At 47.6% G+C, this 14,914-nt stretch overlaps 1 protein-coding gene across 1 annotated transcript in view; it reads left to right on the forward strand.

Moving 5' to 3' along the window:
• The window catches only part of lmtk2 (lemur tyrosine kinase 2), an 87,251-nt gene that overhangs the window by 28,267 nt on the left and 44,070 nt on the right, over positions 1–14,914 (forward strand). The window contains exons 4-7 of the mRNA XM_083779127.1: positions 3,187–3,340; positions 8,584–8,660; positions 11,327–11,445; positions 11,866–11,953. Coding sequence (XP_083635253.1) covers positions 3,187–3,340; positions 8,584–8,660; positions 11,327–11,445; positions 11,866–11,953 — 438 coding nt within the window. The remainder of the gene's footprint in view (positions 1–3,186; positions 3,341–8,583; positions 8,661–11,326; positions 11,446–11,865; positions 11,954–14,914) is intronic.

Below are 14,914 nucleotides of genomic sequence, written 5' to 3' on the forward strand. Positions count from 1 at the left end.
CGGTCATTCCTAATATCATTCACGCTGTGCACACCATTTTGTAAGCAAAGTGCAAAGGGTTGTTATTAGCAGGGCTGCACACAACTTTTTTGGTCTAGTACTCAGAAGAGCACCTGGAGGAGTTACTTGGTGCTCCTAAAATGCGGCGACCCGTCTCGCCGGATGGATAAAAGAGGGATGAATAACTTATAGCAAAACAATATTTATTGGATGAGTGGGGAGTCAATGGAGGGTATTGCAACTCTAGATTTATCCCATTATTTTAAAAAAAGTTGCAAATTGCAGCTATAGGTCCATGTGTATTCCAGCCCTATATGCATATTCTAATACAAACTTCTTAATACTTCCTACGGATAATATGAGCATCAAAGCAATATTTAGATACTTTTTATTTTTTTTATTTAAATAGCCGATCTACTAGCTCACAACGTGTTGCGGAGGTGACACGTTGTGAGCTTGCAGATCAGATATTTATTTAACATACGACACGTCGTACGGCGAAGCATACGTCAGGCTTCCCTTTTGTTTTTAGCCGAGGCGACACAGTACACAGTCAACACAGAGTCAGACAGTCAGACACACATGGCTCCTCCGTGCAAAATAAATAATGTACACTAACCCGACTTTACGATAATAAGGGACAGTATGTCGGGACACGCTGTTGTCATGTTGATAAGCTTCATGTTGTGCAGACAGTGCAGCAGCAGTGCCAGTCCGCAATGCTTTGCACTCCTCCCACTCCACTATTGTTATGATAGTTATTCATTTTTTCAACTACGTGCTCTTTGCTTTTCTCGTGCTTATGAAAAGCTGGGTGACTGAAATTATTTATCCCTGTATAAAAGGTGCAGTTCTTATCGATGCTCACGGCATAGTTTGCACCACAACTCGCTGCGCTCAGCATTAGTTTGGAGCCAGCCGACATCATCCAACCACTTTTCCGCAAACACACGTTTTCTGTGCGGTTCAGGTGGTGGTTCCGTTTGGCGTCTCTTTGGAGGTGGTGGTGCTGGAACACCAAAATAGTTACTTAATGGCGCTTGCTTCTTGGACATTTTGACGAGAGTTTGGCTGTAATACTGTAAGAATAATGTGTCAGGTAACTTTCTCCGTAGAAAAATCCAGCAGCATTCATGGTTTGGAACCTCCCTCATTGGAGTAAGAATGCGCTGTGATTGGCCACAATTGGCCAGAGCACTCTCGCAAGACGTGCTGTGATTGGCCAGTAGCCACTTTGAGTGGCAGTCGGTGGGAAACGCTCTCGCCACAGAATGTACTAGTATTCTGGCCATAATAATCATTCTGGGCGGCCCCAGCTGTTGGTACGCAGAAGCGCTTCCCGACGCTTGATTGACAGCGCATTTTTAATTTTGACGACGCATGCGCCGTGGCGCACCACTTATGTGCAGCCCTGGTTATTAGCCTCTGTACCAGGCTTTGATTTTCCTCAATGAAAGCCTGGAGGAACGCATTGGCCACTCTGGTCTAAAAGTGGGTGTCAACCCTTCCGGGTGGGCGTCACTCCAAATCGGATGTGACGTAGCGCTGCCCTGGGGGGGGGGGGGGGGGGGGGTGGGTAGTGGAGGGGCCGGGCGTGACTGACAGATCGGTGAGATCCAATCAGCGCGTGTGCAAATCTCTGCCGTGACCCGCCCCTCTAGACCAGAAACCTAACAAATTAGCTCAGTCTAATCGTCAATCAATCCGTCCAGGTGCGTGCGTGTGTGCACTCTTCACGTGTACATGCAGTCTTTGTGCGTGCACGCTGTTTCACCCGCGTTTGGTTAAAAGTTATATCGAGTGACGTTCGAACTTTGCAAATAACTTTAGTATTCAACGTGTCGGGGAGCACAAGCAACTCCTTCCGTGATGCTATCGTGCTATCCTGCTGCGTTCGCTCTGGCGCTCTGTCTGCTGCCATGCCAGGGAAGAACGGCGACACAGCACAGCGTGCTAAAAGGGGGACAGGCGGTGCGGTGGAAGCAAGGGGAATAGATCTACAAGCTAACCACGCAGCCAGCCTCGACACGTTTATAGCTTGTCGATCTGCTCTTTTTGGCGAACGACACCGCCACACTACATAAATATAGATTAACCCATTCTGACCAGGCACCCATTTTGGTGTCAGCATCATGTTATGCTTTAGCTATTTAAAAATAGCAGATCTACAAGCTCATAGCGCGCCACCGAGTGGCGCGCTACGAGCTTGTAGGTCTGCTATTTTTGAAAAATCGACTGACATTTTTTAGAATCTGATCTCAGGTCAGAATGGGTTCATCAGACCAGTGTGTGTCCAGTGGAAACCTCGTATGAATCTGATCTCAGGTCAGAATGGGTTAAGGTTTAGAACAGCGACTCATAGCCTTGCCTTTATCACGATTGAACGGTCAAATTCTGTAGTCGCACGGTCGCGACTACACCTACTACGTTCTAACTGTCCACAGTCGCTTGGCTCCTTTAACCCCCAAACCTTTTCATGTAATGTAATTTTAATGCTGTGATGATAAACCCTGGCCGGGGCCAGCTGTGCTGCTGAGTGTGACCGCTGTGTGCTGTGATGATAAACCCTGGCCGGGGTGACCGCTGTGTGCAGCATCTGTGTGTGCAGCAGCTGCAGTAGCAGCATGGACTAACGTTCTCTATCGTCATTCGTCAGCGCTGATCTCACTCCTTTGGACTCCACGTTGTCGTCAGTCACTGTCGTGTGGAAACCTCGTATAAAATAACCTTCCAAATTGACACAATGTATTTATTATTCAGTCACAACAAGCTCTTGTTAAAGCATTCTTCTAACCCGTGGATTTGAGCCCGTCTTCCTGGGTTTTGAAGCTTGTAAGTCATGAAGTCACGTTTATTGATGTAGTCCAAATGGACCCATACGGGTCTGTTTCAATTTCAAGAGGTTTCGCTCTCAAGAGTTACATTATTGTTAAACATCTGCATTACTTAATTTACTAGAAGTCTACACAAAATACATTGGGCGGGGGTTCCTGGAACAAGATATTTTCAGATGGGGGTCCGGCGGCCAATTACATATTTTTTTTGGGGGTCCTTGACATGAAAATGTTTGAGAACCACTGACATAGAAACATGGGTTTTTCAGAAAACTGTAGAAGCCATTTGTATAATCGTCCTCGGGTCTAAATGGGTTGAACTCCCACTAAACTCTCGTTGTTTCGTTCCCAGGAGTTCGAGGACCACTTCGACGATGAGATCGACTTCACGCCTCCGGGAGAGGACACCCCGTCCACCCAGTCCCCCGCTGAGGTTTACACCCTGGCTGTACCCCCTGTGGCCCTGCCGGGACCCCCACACTTAGACCCACCCCCTCGCATCGCTGGTAAGACCTACACACGCACGAACGCACGCACGCACGCCAGAAGTATGGATAGAGTTGCATCAATTCTCAAAAATGACAGTTTGTTTGGTTTTATAAAGCTGTGAGTGTCTGTGTGTGTGTGAAGTTTGGTCACACACACACAGACACACACGCACGCGCGCGCGCACACACACACACACACACACACACACACACACACACACACACACACACACACACACACACTTACAATGTCTTAATTGGTCACACATATCAGTGCAAACAACGCATTACATGGGCAACTTTATCAGTTATTTTACTGATAACTGCCCTACGTGTGAGTCAGACTCGCTCCTCTCTGGTATCATGTAGAGAACCTTACATGTGTGTGTCGTAATGGCACAAAGGCCCTTTCTGTCACGCCATAGGTCTAGACGTATGCATTATATAACCTTTATGAATGAATGCCTGCAGGGCCGCACGGTCTGCTATGCTTTTAAAATACTCTTAAATAGACCATGGTGACATTAGCTATAACCAATCCTCGCTAGCTGTTTTGGGTGGGTGGGGGGTTGGGGGGGGGGGGGGGGTGGAGTGGTCTTGTTCTACAAGCGGAATAAAACGAGAGTCTGTGGTGGCAGTAGCCGACAGCGCCGGGATTCCCCCTGACTGTCAATGAGCTAATGGATCCGATTAAATGTTTGTGCATTTCTGACCACAAGGAAATGCTCAACACAATGAGTCAGGCTTGTGTTTAGGTGTAGTCATGTTGACGTCTTCCAGACGGAGGTCTGTTGGAGTGACATCATCTTGTGACATCATCAAGTGTTCCATTTAATTACATCATCACAATGACTTCATCGCCACCGTGTCCTTTAAAAATGAAACGTAAACTAAACAAATTGTCACTTAGCCGCCTTTAACGACACCTAGACAGAACCTGCCCTTTACCGGTTTATTGTCCTTGTGATCAATTCAGTTTCTACCGTCATCGACTTCCTTGATTGGTCGACCCAAGTCTTTGTCTTAGACACCACTGACCCGATACAAGCGACGGCCCACAGGTTTAGGGCTCTTATACGGAGCAAGACTTCAACTGGTCTGTGTGAGAAATGTTCCTCTGGACCCTGCATCTGAGGGGAGGAACGAAACCAGACAATCACGCTGTGGTAGCAGTGGATAACAAGGTGTACTCCTTTGGAGGAAAATTCGGTGGCAACAAGGGTCAGATTGAGGTCCATGTCTTCAACACAGTGACTTTGTGCTGGCTGGAGTTTCTGCCAGTGACGCCTGGGGGAGGAGAACGTAACCTTGAGGTTCCCTCCTGGTGTCACACAGCTGTGGTGGTAGAATATACAGTCTACGTCTTGGGAGGAAATAACTTCTGTAGCGGGGATGACTTTAACGTGCTTTATGCTTTTAACGTGGACACCCACAGCTGGTTTAAGCCTGAGGTTGCTGGGGCTGTCCCAGAGGTGACGTTGTTCCACTCAGCCTGTGTCCTGGAGAAGGTCTTGTTTTTCTATGGAGGACGGAATAACATGTACAAGTTGGACACCAGCACAATGGTCTGGTCCTTAATTAACACCCGAGGAACTACACCAGCTGATTCATTTGGCCATTTCGCCACCATCATCGGGACAAAGATGTTTGTATTTGGGGCCTTGGGGAACTACAACAACAACATCATCAGAGTGTTTGACACAGAGACCAACCACTGGCTGAGCAGACTTTCTGAAGATCTTCCAGAAGGACGCTGGTGTCATTCAGCCTTTACCTACAATGGAGAGCTGTTCATATTTAGTAGCTACAAGGTTTACAATGAATTCAATGATCTGTGGAAATTCAACCCAGAGACCTTCTCCTGGAAGAAGGTTGAGCCCAAGGGGAAAGGACCACCAGGTCCAATGTCTCGTATGTGCTGTTGCATTGTGGGGGATCGTGTCATACTCTTAGGAGGAGTCAACACACCCGCTTATGACCTGCACATCTTAGACCTGAGTCCTAGTCTGAAGACGTTATGCAAGCGAACAGTTATTGAGCTTGCTCTGGATATGTCTGAACTTCCACATAACGTCAGATGGGAAGTAGCGGCCATGACTACCAACGACAACTGACAAAAAATAAGAGAAAAAATATAATCTACCAATAAAAACATGTGACCAAATTTTACTTGGGGACTGCCATTGGATTTTGTTTTCTTTTTTAGTTTTTACATGTCATATGAAAGCAGGGAATCATAGCTTCAAATTGACATTGGTTGTTCAGTTTGACCCACAAGTTTTGAAGATATGGCTTATAGAGTAATGTCTTGCAGAGAAACAGCGAGTTGAGAAAACAGGCTTGAAAGGTTCACTTCTGTGGTCTCCAACATTACACCTAGCTACATGTTTAAGAATTTATTTCATATTTATGTCAATTTCAGCTCTGACACTTATTTCAGACATGCTCTAGTATGTGAAGAGTATTAACAAATTTAGGAAAAAAACAAAACAAAAAAAAGTGTTTCTCCTCTGGCTGGAATTTGCGCGATGGCAGGCTCTGGCTGTGTATGACGTAATTGCACGAAGGCCCTTTCTGTCACGCCAGGCGTTTGGATGATATAACGTTTACATGAATGAATGCGTGCACGCGCGGTCTCGCTATGTTACCGAGTTTCATATGACCTCTAACTCGACCACAGCTGTTGACTAGGGCTGGGCAATTAAACCTGAGGACGATTCTACAAATGCCTTCTAAATCCTGACAGTTTTCAGAAAAACCCAATGTTTCTATGTCAGTGGTTCTCAAACATTTTCACGTGAAGGACCCCCAGAAATATATGCAATTGGCTGCCAAACCCCACCTGGAAATATGTTGTTCCAAGGACCCCCAGAAGCAAAGATTTGAGTTAAAAATGTTTGCTCTGAAAGAATATATATTCAAATATTTGTGCCACATTTCTGCGATTTAAAAACAATAGCAGATCTACAAGCTTGTAGCTTGCCGAGGGGGGAGCAGACTGACGTCATGCTTCCTTCTATGCATGAGGAGTCCAAGCTGCTTCTTTTCACCTGACAGGGGGGGGTTTCGCCGGTGGCTGAGTGTAGTGCGTGGAAGGAACACGTTATTCCGACAGGTTCCTTTCCCCTCCATCAGGCGCCCCGGCTGGCCAGGGGGATATAGTTTAGAGACTAGGATTACTGCATGCTTTTTGTGAGGGTACCTACTACTTACCCTAGGGGACACGGGGAGAACATGTGAGGGTACCTACCTTAGGTGACAAGGGGAGAACATGTGAGGGTACCTACCCTAGGGGACACGGGGAGAACATGTGAGGGTACCTACCCTAGGTGACAAGGGGAGAACATGTGAGGGTACCTACCCTAGGGGAAACGGGGAGAACATGTGAGGGTACCTACCCTAGGGGACACAGGGAGCACATGTGAGGGTATACCTACCCTAGGGTACATGGGGAGAACATGTGAGGGTACCTACCCTAGGTGACAAGGGGAGACCATGTGAGGGTACCTACCCTAGGAGACACGGGGAGAACATGTGAGGGTACCTACCCTAGGGGACACGGGGGGAGTGTGTATACGACGTGTGTGTGTGTGTCAATTTAACAAAGGTGCAGACTGCAGACGATCAAAAATCAGCGGAGAGAGAGAGAGCGACGTTTGCGCTACTACTGTATGGCGAATTGTAGTGGACTCGGCCCCAAACTGGGTTTCCGAGGCTACAAAGACTCCAGAAAACCTGTCTGTCTGTGTCTGTGTGTGTGTGTGTGTGTGAGGGTACCTACCCTAGGGGACACGGGGAGAACATGTGAGGGTACCTACCCTAGGTGACAAGGGGAGAACATGTGAGGGTACCTACCCTAGGGGAAACGGGGAGAACATGTGAGGGTACCTACCCTAGGGGACACAGGGAGCACATGTGAGGGTATACCTACCCTAGGGTACATGGGGAGAACATGTGAGGGTACCTACCCTAGGTGACAAGTGGAGACCATGTGAGGGTACCTACCCTAGGAGACACGGGGAGAACATGTGAGGGTACCTACCCTAGGGGACACGGGGGGAGTGTGTATACGACGTGTGTGTGTGTCAATTTAACAAAGGTGCAGACTGCAGACGATCAAAAATCAGCGGAGAGAGAGAGAGCGACGTTTGCGCTACTACTGTATGGCGAATTGTAGTGGACTCGGCCCCAAACTGGGTTTCCGAGGCTACAAAGACTCCAGAAAACCTGTCTGTCTGTGTCTGTGTGTGTGTGTGTGTGTGTGTGCGCAGGAAGGACTCTGTTCAATATGTGAGTAAAAGTAGCCCAGGTGACAGCAGCCAGATAAAACCTTGGGGAACCTCAGACACATAATGTCTACATCGCTCTGATCGCAGCCTAATCTCTCCTGACTGACATGCAAACGGCCAATAATGAAAATTGATCCCGTGGTGCAGCTTAGCTCATCGAGTGGGTTTGTCGGCTTTTGCCGGCCGCTGTGTCGATACGTATCTGACACGCGCTCGCAGATGTGGCGTCCTACGCTTGTCTGCTGGGAACAACACACATTTTTCTGTTTAATTCTTTTTTTTTTTCTCTCTCTTGAAGCGGCACTATGTAATGTTTTAAGAATTTTACTTTATGTAGAATCAGAATCATCTTTATTTTCACATCACATATTTACATAAGTAAATAGTTTTTTTCCCGTCGTGTTATTTTTTTCCAAGAAAACAAAGAAAGGGAAGAAGTTGGGGGGAGGGGGGATCGGAGATCAACGCAAGAAAGAACATTTTGAAGCTCGTTCCACACACACGCAGCACACTAGTAGGGTCTCGACTGGCTAATTCACAAACGGCACAGCCGTAGCGTCTCTCTTATCATATTTACAATACAAATTAGGGGTTTCCAAAACGGCGCAATGTTGTGTTGTGGTTCATTGTGTGACTGTGTGTTGTGTTGTGGTTCATTGTGTAACTGTGTGTTGTGTTGTGGTTCATTGTGTGACTGTGTTGTGTTGTGGTTCATTGTGTGACTGTGTTGTGTTGTGGTTCATTGTGTGACTGTGTTGTGTTGTGGTTCATTGTGTGACTGTGTTGTGCATGGTTCATTGTGTGACTGTGTGTTGTGGTTCATTGTGTAACTGTGTGTGTTGTGGTTCATTGTGTGACTGTGTGTTGAGTTGTGGTTCATTGTGTGACTGTGTGTTGTGTTGTGGTTCATTGTGTAACTGTGTGTTGTGGTTCATTGTGTAACTTTGTTGTGTTGTGTTTGTCTTCACACAGAGGGATCCACAGGCTCCCAGGTGGCACGGCACAGTCTCAGTTACATCCAGGAAATTGGCAACGGCTGGTTCGGCAAGGTAGGATTTCTATGTGCACGCACGCACGCACATGGGCACACGGGAACACGGGCACGCACTGGCACGCACGCACATACGCACGCACGCACGCGGGCACGCACGCGCGCACAGGTTTTACATTGTGATAGTTGTTCATTTGAGATACTGTATTGTGCACTGTACTGTATTCTGCATCCAAGCCTGTTTCTATGTATTTGCTTTTCGATTAATTGTCAGGTTTTTCTGCGTAAAAAAACAAAAAGATATGTGTATTAATTCATTTAGTTTTTATTATTTCGACTGGTTTAAGATTAAGAGACGTCTTGTTGGTGCTGGAGTTGGTTCCACACACGGCATGACAGACCAAGAGTCACTTCACACTCTGTGGAAAAAGTCCACAGACTGTTCTATCAAAAAGCTCCCGGTCAGTCAAAGGCTTTTTAATAGATTTTTTGACCTTGCATTGAAGCGTTAATCTGAAATAAAAACTACTGAAATAGTTTCACAGGCTCATTATCCCCACAGCTGAGCTGTTGCACGTCGTCTGTAAGCCCATATTTATGTCCTCATGCTGTGTGTGTGCGTGCGTCTGTGTCCATGTGTGTTCGACTGTGTGTGTGCGCGTCTGTGTCCATGTGTGTTCGACTGTGTGTGCGTGCATGTGTGCGTGCGTCTGTGTCCATGTGTGTTCGACTATGTATGCGTGTGTGTGCGTTCTCCTCTCTTGCCTATGAACCTGCCGCACACGCATCTGTCATGCACACACGTGACACCCTCACTGCTGCACGGGAGCTTTCTCTGGCTTTACAGACGGACAGCGAAAGACAGACAGAGACAGACAGAGACAGACAGACAGACAGACAGACAGACAGAGACAGACAGAGACAGACAGAGACAGACAGAGACAGACAGAGACAGACAGAGACAGACAGAGACAGACAGAGACAGACAGAGACAGACAGAGACAGACAGCGACAGACAGAGAGACAGACAGACAGAGAGACAGACAGACAGAGAGACAGACAGACAGACAGCGACAGATAGGGTTGGGTGACGATACGAATACATTGTCAATCGCGAATATACGAATCCAATCGCCGAATATTTTTATTAGGCGATTTCTCGGGACGATTTAGCCCAATTAACCTGTAAAGTGTGAGCAACATGTGAATCAATTTGGCCCAGCAAAGTATTAACAGCGGCCGGGTGGAAATCACCTCCTCCGTTATAATGTATGCTCCCACAGTCCCCGCACTCAGCAGCATCGGGCACCGGGGCACGGCACTTACGGCAGCCGCCAGCCAAAGTAAAGGCTGGGAGCCTGGGAGCTGAGGGAGGCTGTAGCCTACATGTTGTTTAAGCTCCGGAGTCCAGACCCATGCAGTTTAATAATATACAGTCACAACAGAATGCACACTGCTGTCTCGTGTCTCATCACAATCCCAATGCCTCACCCGTGAAGTCGGGGCGGGGGGGGGAAATAAAAAAACTGTCTACTAGTGTTAGTGTATAGGCTCGGGGATCATAATAGCACTTAGCTTAGCGTGTAGCCCCTACTGGTGCTGCAACCCACTGATTGAACTTCATATCCGCCTGTAATCTAAGTTATTTTTATTGACAACGAACCCCGACACCAGCGCTGCAAAAATAGACAGATCTACAAGCTCTCAACGCGTAGCGAACGGCACTGCAAAAACAGGCAGGACGCGATGCCTTGAGAGCTTGTAGATCAGCAGCAGCCCGGCCGCAGCAGCTTGTGGGCTCCGCTGCTCCGCTCCGAGCCTCCGACTGACCGGTGCGGGGAGGCAAGGGAGCAAGTTACCCTGGCTGCGCAGCTGTGCTGCCGAAACAGACTGATGATCTAAAAGCTCTCAACGCCTAGCGAACGGAGCTGCAAAAACAGGTAGGACGCGGCGCCTTGAGAGCTTATAGATCTGGCTTTTTTGCGACCTGCAGTGAGCTGTTCTCACTTTACTTTTATGACACGAATACATCGTTAATCGGCGAATATTTGTCAGACGATGGGCGGTTGAAATAAATTGGCATATCGCCCAACCTTAGCGACAGACAGAGACAGACAGACAGACTTTATTTGTCGTTGCGTGGATTCATTTCGTACCATGAAGCCGTCGGGACACAGACATCACAATACATAAACAAACACACACACATTACATAGACGGATCACTGGCATGTGTTGGTCGATCACATCAACTCACCAGGCTTCACTTCCCTGCTGTGAAGGAAAGCCTGGCTTTCGTTCCCAATTACGCAGGGTCTATAATATATCCCACCTAAAGTAACTGTATTCTAGAGTGTTATTGCCCCACAGACTGAGAAGCTCTGATGGAGATTAGGATCAAAAGGAGTTTATCCCAGACGAGGTTAAAATTATCCCATGTGTGTGTTTGGTGTGCTCAGTGAGATCTAAAATACAAGCTCATAACGCGGCACCGAGTGCCGCACTACGAGCTTGTAGATCTGCTATTTTTCAATAGCTTAAAGTATAACATAATGCTTAAAACACCAAAAGGTGTTCCCATCCAGAATGGGTTAAATCAACCATGTATTGGTGGCGGTGGCGTTCCTCTTCTCATTGAGGTCCTCTAGCAGGTTAAATAACCCATGTGTTGGAGTGAGGTCTTCTATAGGTTAATAACCCATGTGTTGGTGGCGTTCCTCTATAGGTCCTTCTCAGTGAGGTCTACACAGATCCCGGGGCCTCCAGGGCGGTGGTGAAGGAACTGAAGGCCAACGCTACCGCCAAGGAACAGAACGACTTCCTGCAGCAGGGAGACCCGTACAGGTGAGCACTTTGAGTAACTTTAGTCACCTTTTTGACCAGATGCTAGGTTATACCATCCATCCCCTGAAAGAATACGGAATTGGCACATATTTGAAAACTAAAAGACGCGTCCCGTAATTAACTCACACTTTGTTACGCATTTTAAGGTCGGGAATACAATTTATTTGAGACATTGTGGTAATTCTGCTGTTCTCCCTCTCTGCTCTGCTGCTGAAGACAAAACAATGCCACCACACAGTAGAGCGTTGAGCAAGGCAGATGGCCAACGTGGTGGCCGCTGATTATTTTATTGGCCAATTCAAAACTGGACAAACTTCCCCCGGGACCTTTTCTAGTGATCATGTCTGAAAGTGTCTCTTTACCAAGTCACTCTGGATGAGAGCGTCTGCTAAATGTCCACATTGTGACTTGTCTTCACAGAGTGTTGCAACATCCGAACATCCTGCAGTGTGTGGGACAGTGTGTGGAGGCCATCCCCTTCCTGTTGGTCTTTGAGTACTGTGAGATGGTGAGTAACCCTCTAAAACGTCCCCTTCCTGTTGGCCTGTTGGTATGCAGATCCATAAAGTTAGTGGCAAATCTAGTGGCAACGTGAGTTTAACTTCGTTTACCGTAATTTGAATGCAAATTCTCTGCTTGAATGTATGTGTTACTGTAATAGAGACATAGCCAGCACTCCATTGAAGGTACGTTTATTGCATTATACAGCACGGACAGACAAAACACGGAGGTGTTTCGGCGTCAAGCTTTCCTCAGAGGGTTTATGAAACAATGCAACAATTAGGGCACATTCATACAAGGGAACTGGGTGTGACACTAAAAGCGGCCCATCTAGAAAAGGGTGCTTTGGTAGGCCTTTTCTTCTACTATGGATCTATGGGTTGTCAATGCCAGAAAGTAGTTTATTTTGCAACTCAGTAGGCGTTCTCGCATAACTTCCTGGTATGATGTCACGCGCATAGGGCTTTTACTTCTAGTGATTTTTACTAGTTGCTTAAAGACCTCTCATACCCAGTTCAGCTACAAGTTGCTAAAATAACGTAAATAGTAGTGTGTATGAAACAGTAGTAGTGCAACACCAACAATAGCCGATCTACAAGCCCACAAGCGAGCCAGTAGATCAGGCTATATTGCAGTGAAGTGAATCGGTGTTTGATTAGAAGAGGAAAACTAAAAAAGGAGGTGGCCTGATATTGACCCCTGGGGGACTCCCAACGGTTTTAAGTGGTCCGCTAAGCTAACAGGTTCATAGGGCAGGACCCCGTTTAAATGGTGTCCCGCTCTCAGGGACAACACCACCAGCAGGGGGGGGGGGGTGTCCGGTCCTCCCACACCCCAAATTAGCCCTGTGTGCGTACGTACGTACGTCCGCCCATCCCCTCTGTCCGTCCGCCCCTCACCTCGCCCCCAACCAGCAGCAGCCAAGATTTATGCACTGTTTTTTCTAGGTCTATTCCGGGGTTGGATCACCTCCCCTCCCCCCTCCCCCATTCCTGACGGTGGAACGGGGGGAGCCCCCTTTCTCCCTCTCCTCTCTCGCCTTTCCTCCTAAAAGTCTCAAGCGCCGAAAACAGCGGATCTTCAAGCCCACACCGCGGTGTGGCCGCGGCGTGCTGTGAGCTTGTAGGTCGTCGCGCGACGCGCGTCCCACAAGTATAAACCAGGCTTTAACACCACCCCTCTCTGCGTGCGCGCGTGCACACAAACACACACACACACACCCTCACATAGTAAGGTCTCATTCCGGGACTTGTCACATTCCCACCTCACCCAGTAAAGCAGCCGTCTCCGTTTACCTCCCCCCTCCCCTCCCCACCCCAAACCCTCCCCCCAGCCATCCCAAACCCACTCCCCCCTCCCCACCCCCTCCCTGCGCCTCCGGTGTCATCTGCAACCAGTTGCTGTGTTTGTGCATTTTTATGGATGCATGCCATCGCCTCTTCTCTTTTTAAGATCCGTCAAACTCGACATCCTCCTCCTGTCGTTTGTTACATAACGTCAAATAGACAAGGACAACGGACGGACCCAAGCGCCTCGTCTTAAACCACACCAAAGCGAGCCAATAATATCGGCCCATTAAGAGAGACGTGGCCCGTGAGGATTGTTCACGGACGGATAAAAGCGTCTAAAAACAGACTTGGGGTGCCAAGCCAGTTCTCTTTGCCTTCCTTAATCTTGTTGTCCGGCTCTCTAGTTAGCTGCGAGCCGCCGCACGACAAGGATTCCTGACAAATGTGTTCCCTCGTCAGCTTCCACTGACCAATTTGTTTAATCCATTTAGGCCTGACGTCAACATAAAAAAAATGTCTTCTAATTTCTGAAAATACCTGTTTCTGTATCAGTGGTGCTCAATATTTCATGTCAAGGACCCCAAGAATTATATGTAATTGGCCGCCGACCCCCATCTGAAAATATGTTATTCCAGGAACCCCCCCCCCCAGAAGCAAAGATTTGAGTTAAAAACGTAATGTATATGTGCACAGAGTGCCGCGCTAAAGTATAACATAATGCTATAAACACCAAATGGGGATCCCGTCTAGAATGGGTTAATACTAAACGTTGTCTTTGAATGATCTAAAGATAGACATCCTGAGCTGTAAGAGTGTCGGCTCAGAGCAGCTAAAGTAAACCTCCATTGGTTGTTGGCATGTAGAACATATCGTATCTGGGTGGAAAACCCTGCATTATAGCACATGTACCAGGAGGTGGACGAGCTCAGAGCTCTCTTAGATCTGATACTTTTGATGCTTTTGCGTGACTCTGTTGACTGATCAATTAGGACGTTAATTTTGCAAAAAGTTAGAATATGGAGATAAAACCTTGTTTCCGAGGCGGGGTTGGTGAAACGGCCTTTCTGTGTGGAGTTTGCATGTTCTCCCCGTGTCCCCTAGGGTAGGTACCCTCACATGTTCTCCCCGTGTCACCTAGGGTAGGTACCCTCACATGTTCTCCCCGTGTCCCCTAGGGTAGGTATGCATGCAGTAATCATGCAGTAATCCTGGTCTCTAAACTGCCTCCCATCGGCCAGCCTGATGGAGGGGAAAGGAACTGGTCGGAATAACGTGTTCCTTCCACGCGCTACGTCCAACCGGGGAAACTCCCCTGTCAGGTAAAAAGAAGCAGCTTGGACTCCTCATGCATGGAAGGAAGCATGAGGTCAGTCCGCTGGTTGGCAGAGGTGTAGTGTAGTGTAGTGTAGTGTAGCGCACAGGACTACATTAGACAGTTGACACTGGGTGAAAACATTGGGTTGCAAATTCGTGGAATAAAAATGTAGGTCTTGATCCGTGAGGGACTCCAGCCAATGAATTATATAGGTTATATAAGAGTGGTTTAAGTTCACACGTGGACATTGCCTAACTCACCAGTGTGTCATTACTCTCTCTGCTATTACTGTACTGAGAACTATTCATTTCGACTATTAATGTCAAGTCCTAACTTGACTATCGGTTACATTTTAGAAGTGGTC

This window comes from Protomyctophum parallelum, assembly GCF_964188405.1.
Source record: "Protomyctophum parallelum genome assembly, chromosome: 13".
NCBI classification, from domain to species: Eukaryota; Metazoa; Chordata; class Actinopteri; order Myctophiformes; family Myctophidae; genus Protomyctophum; species Protomyctophum parallelum.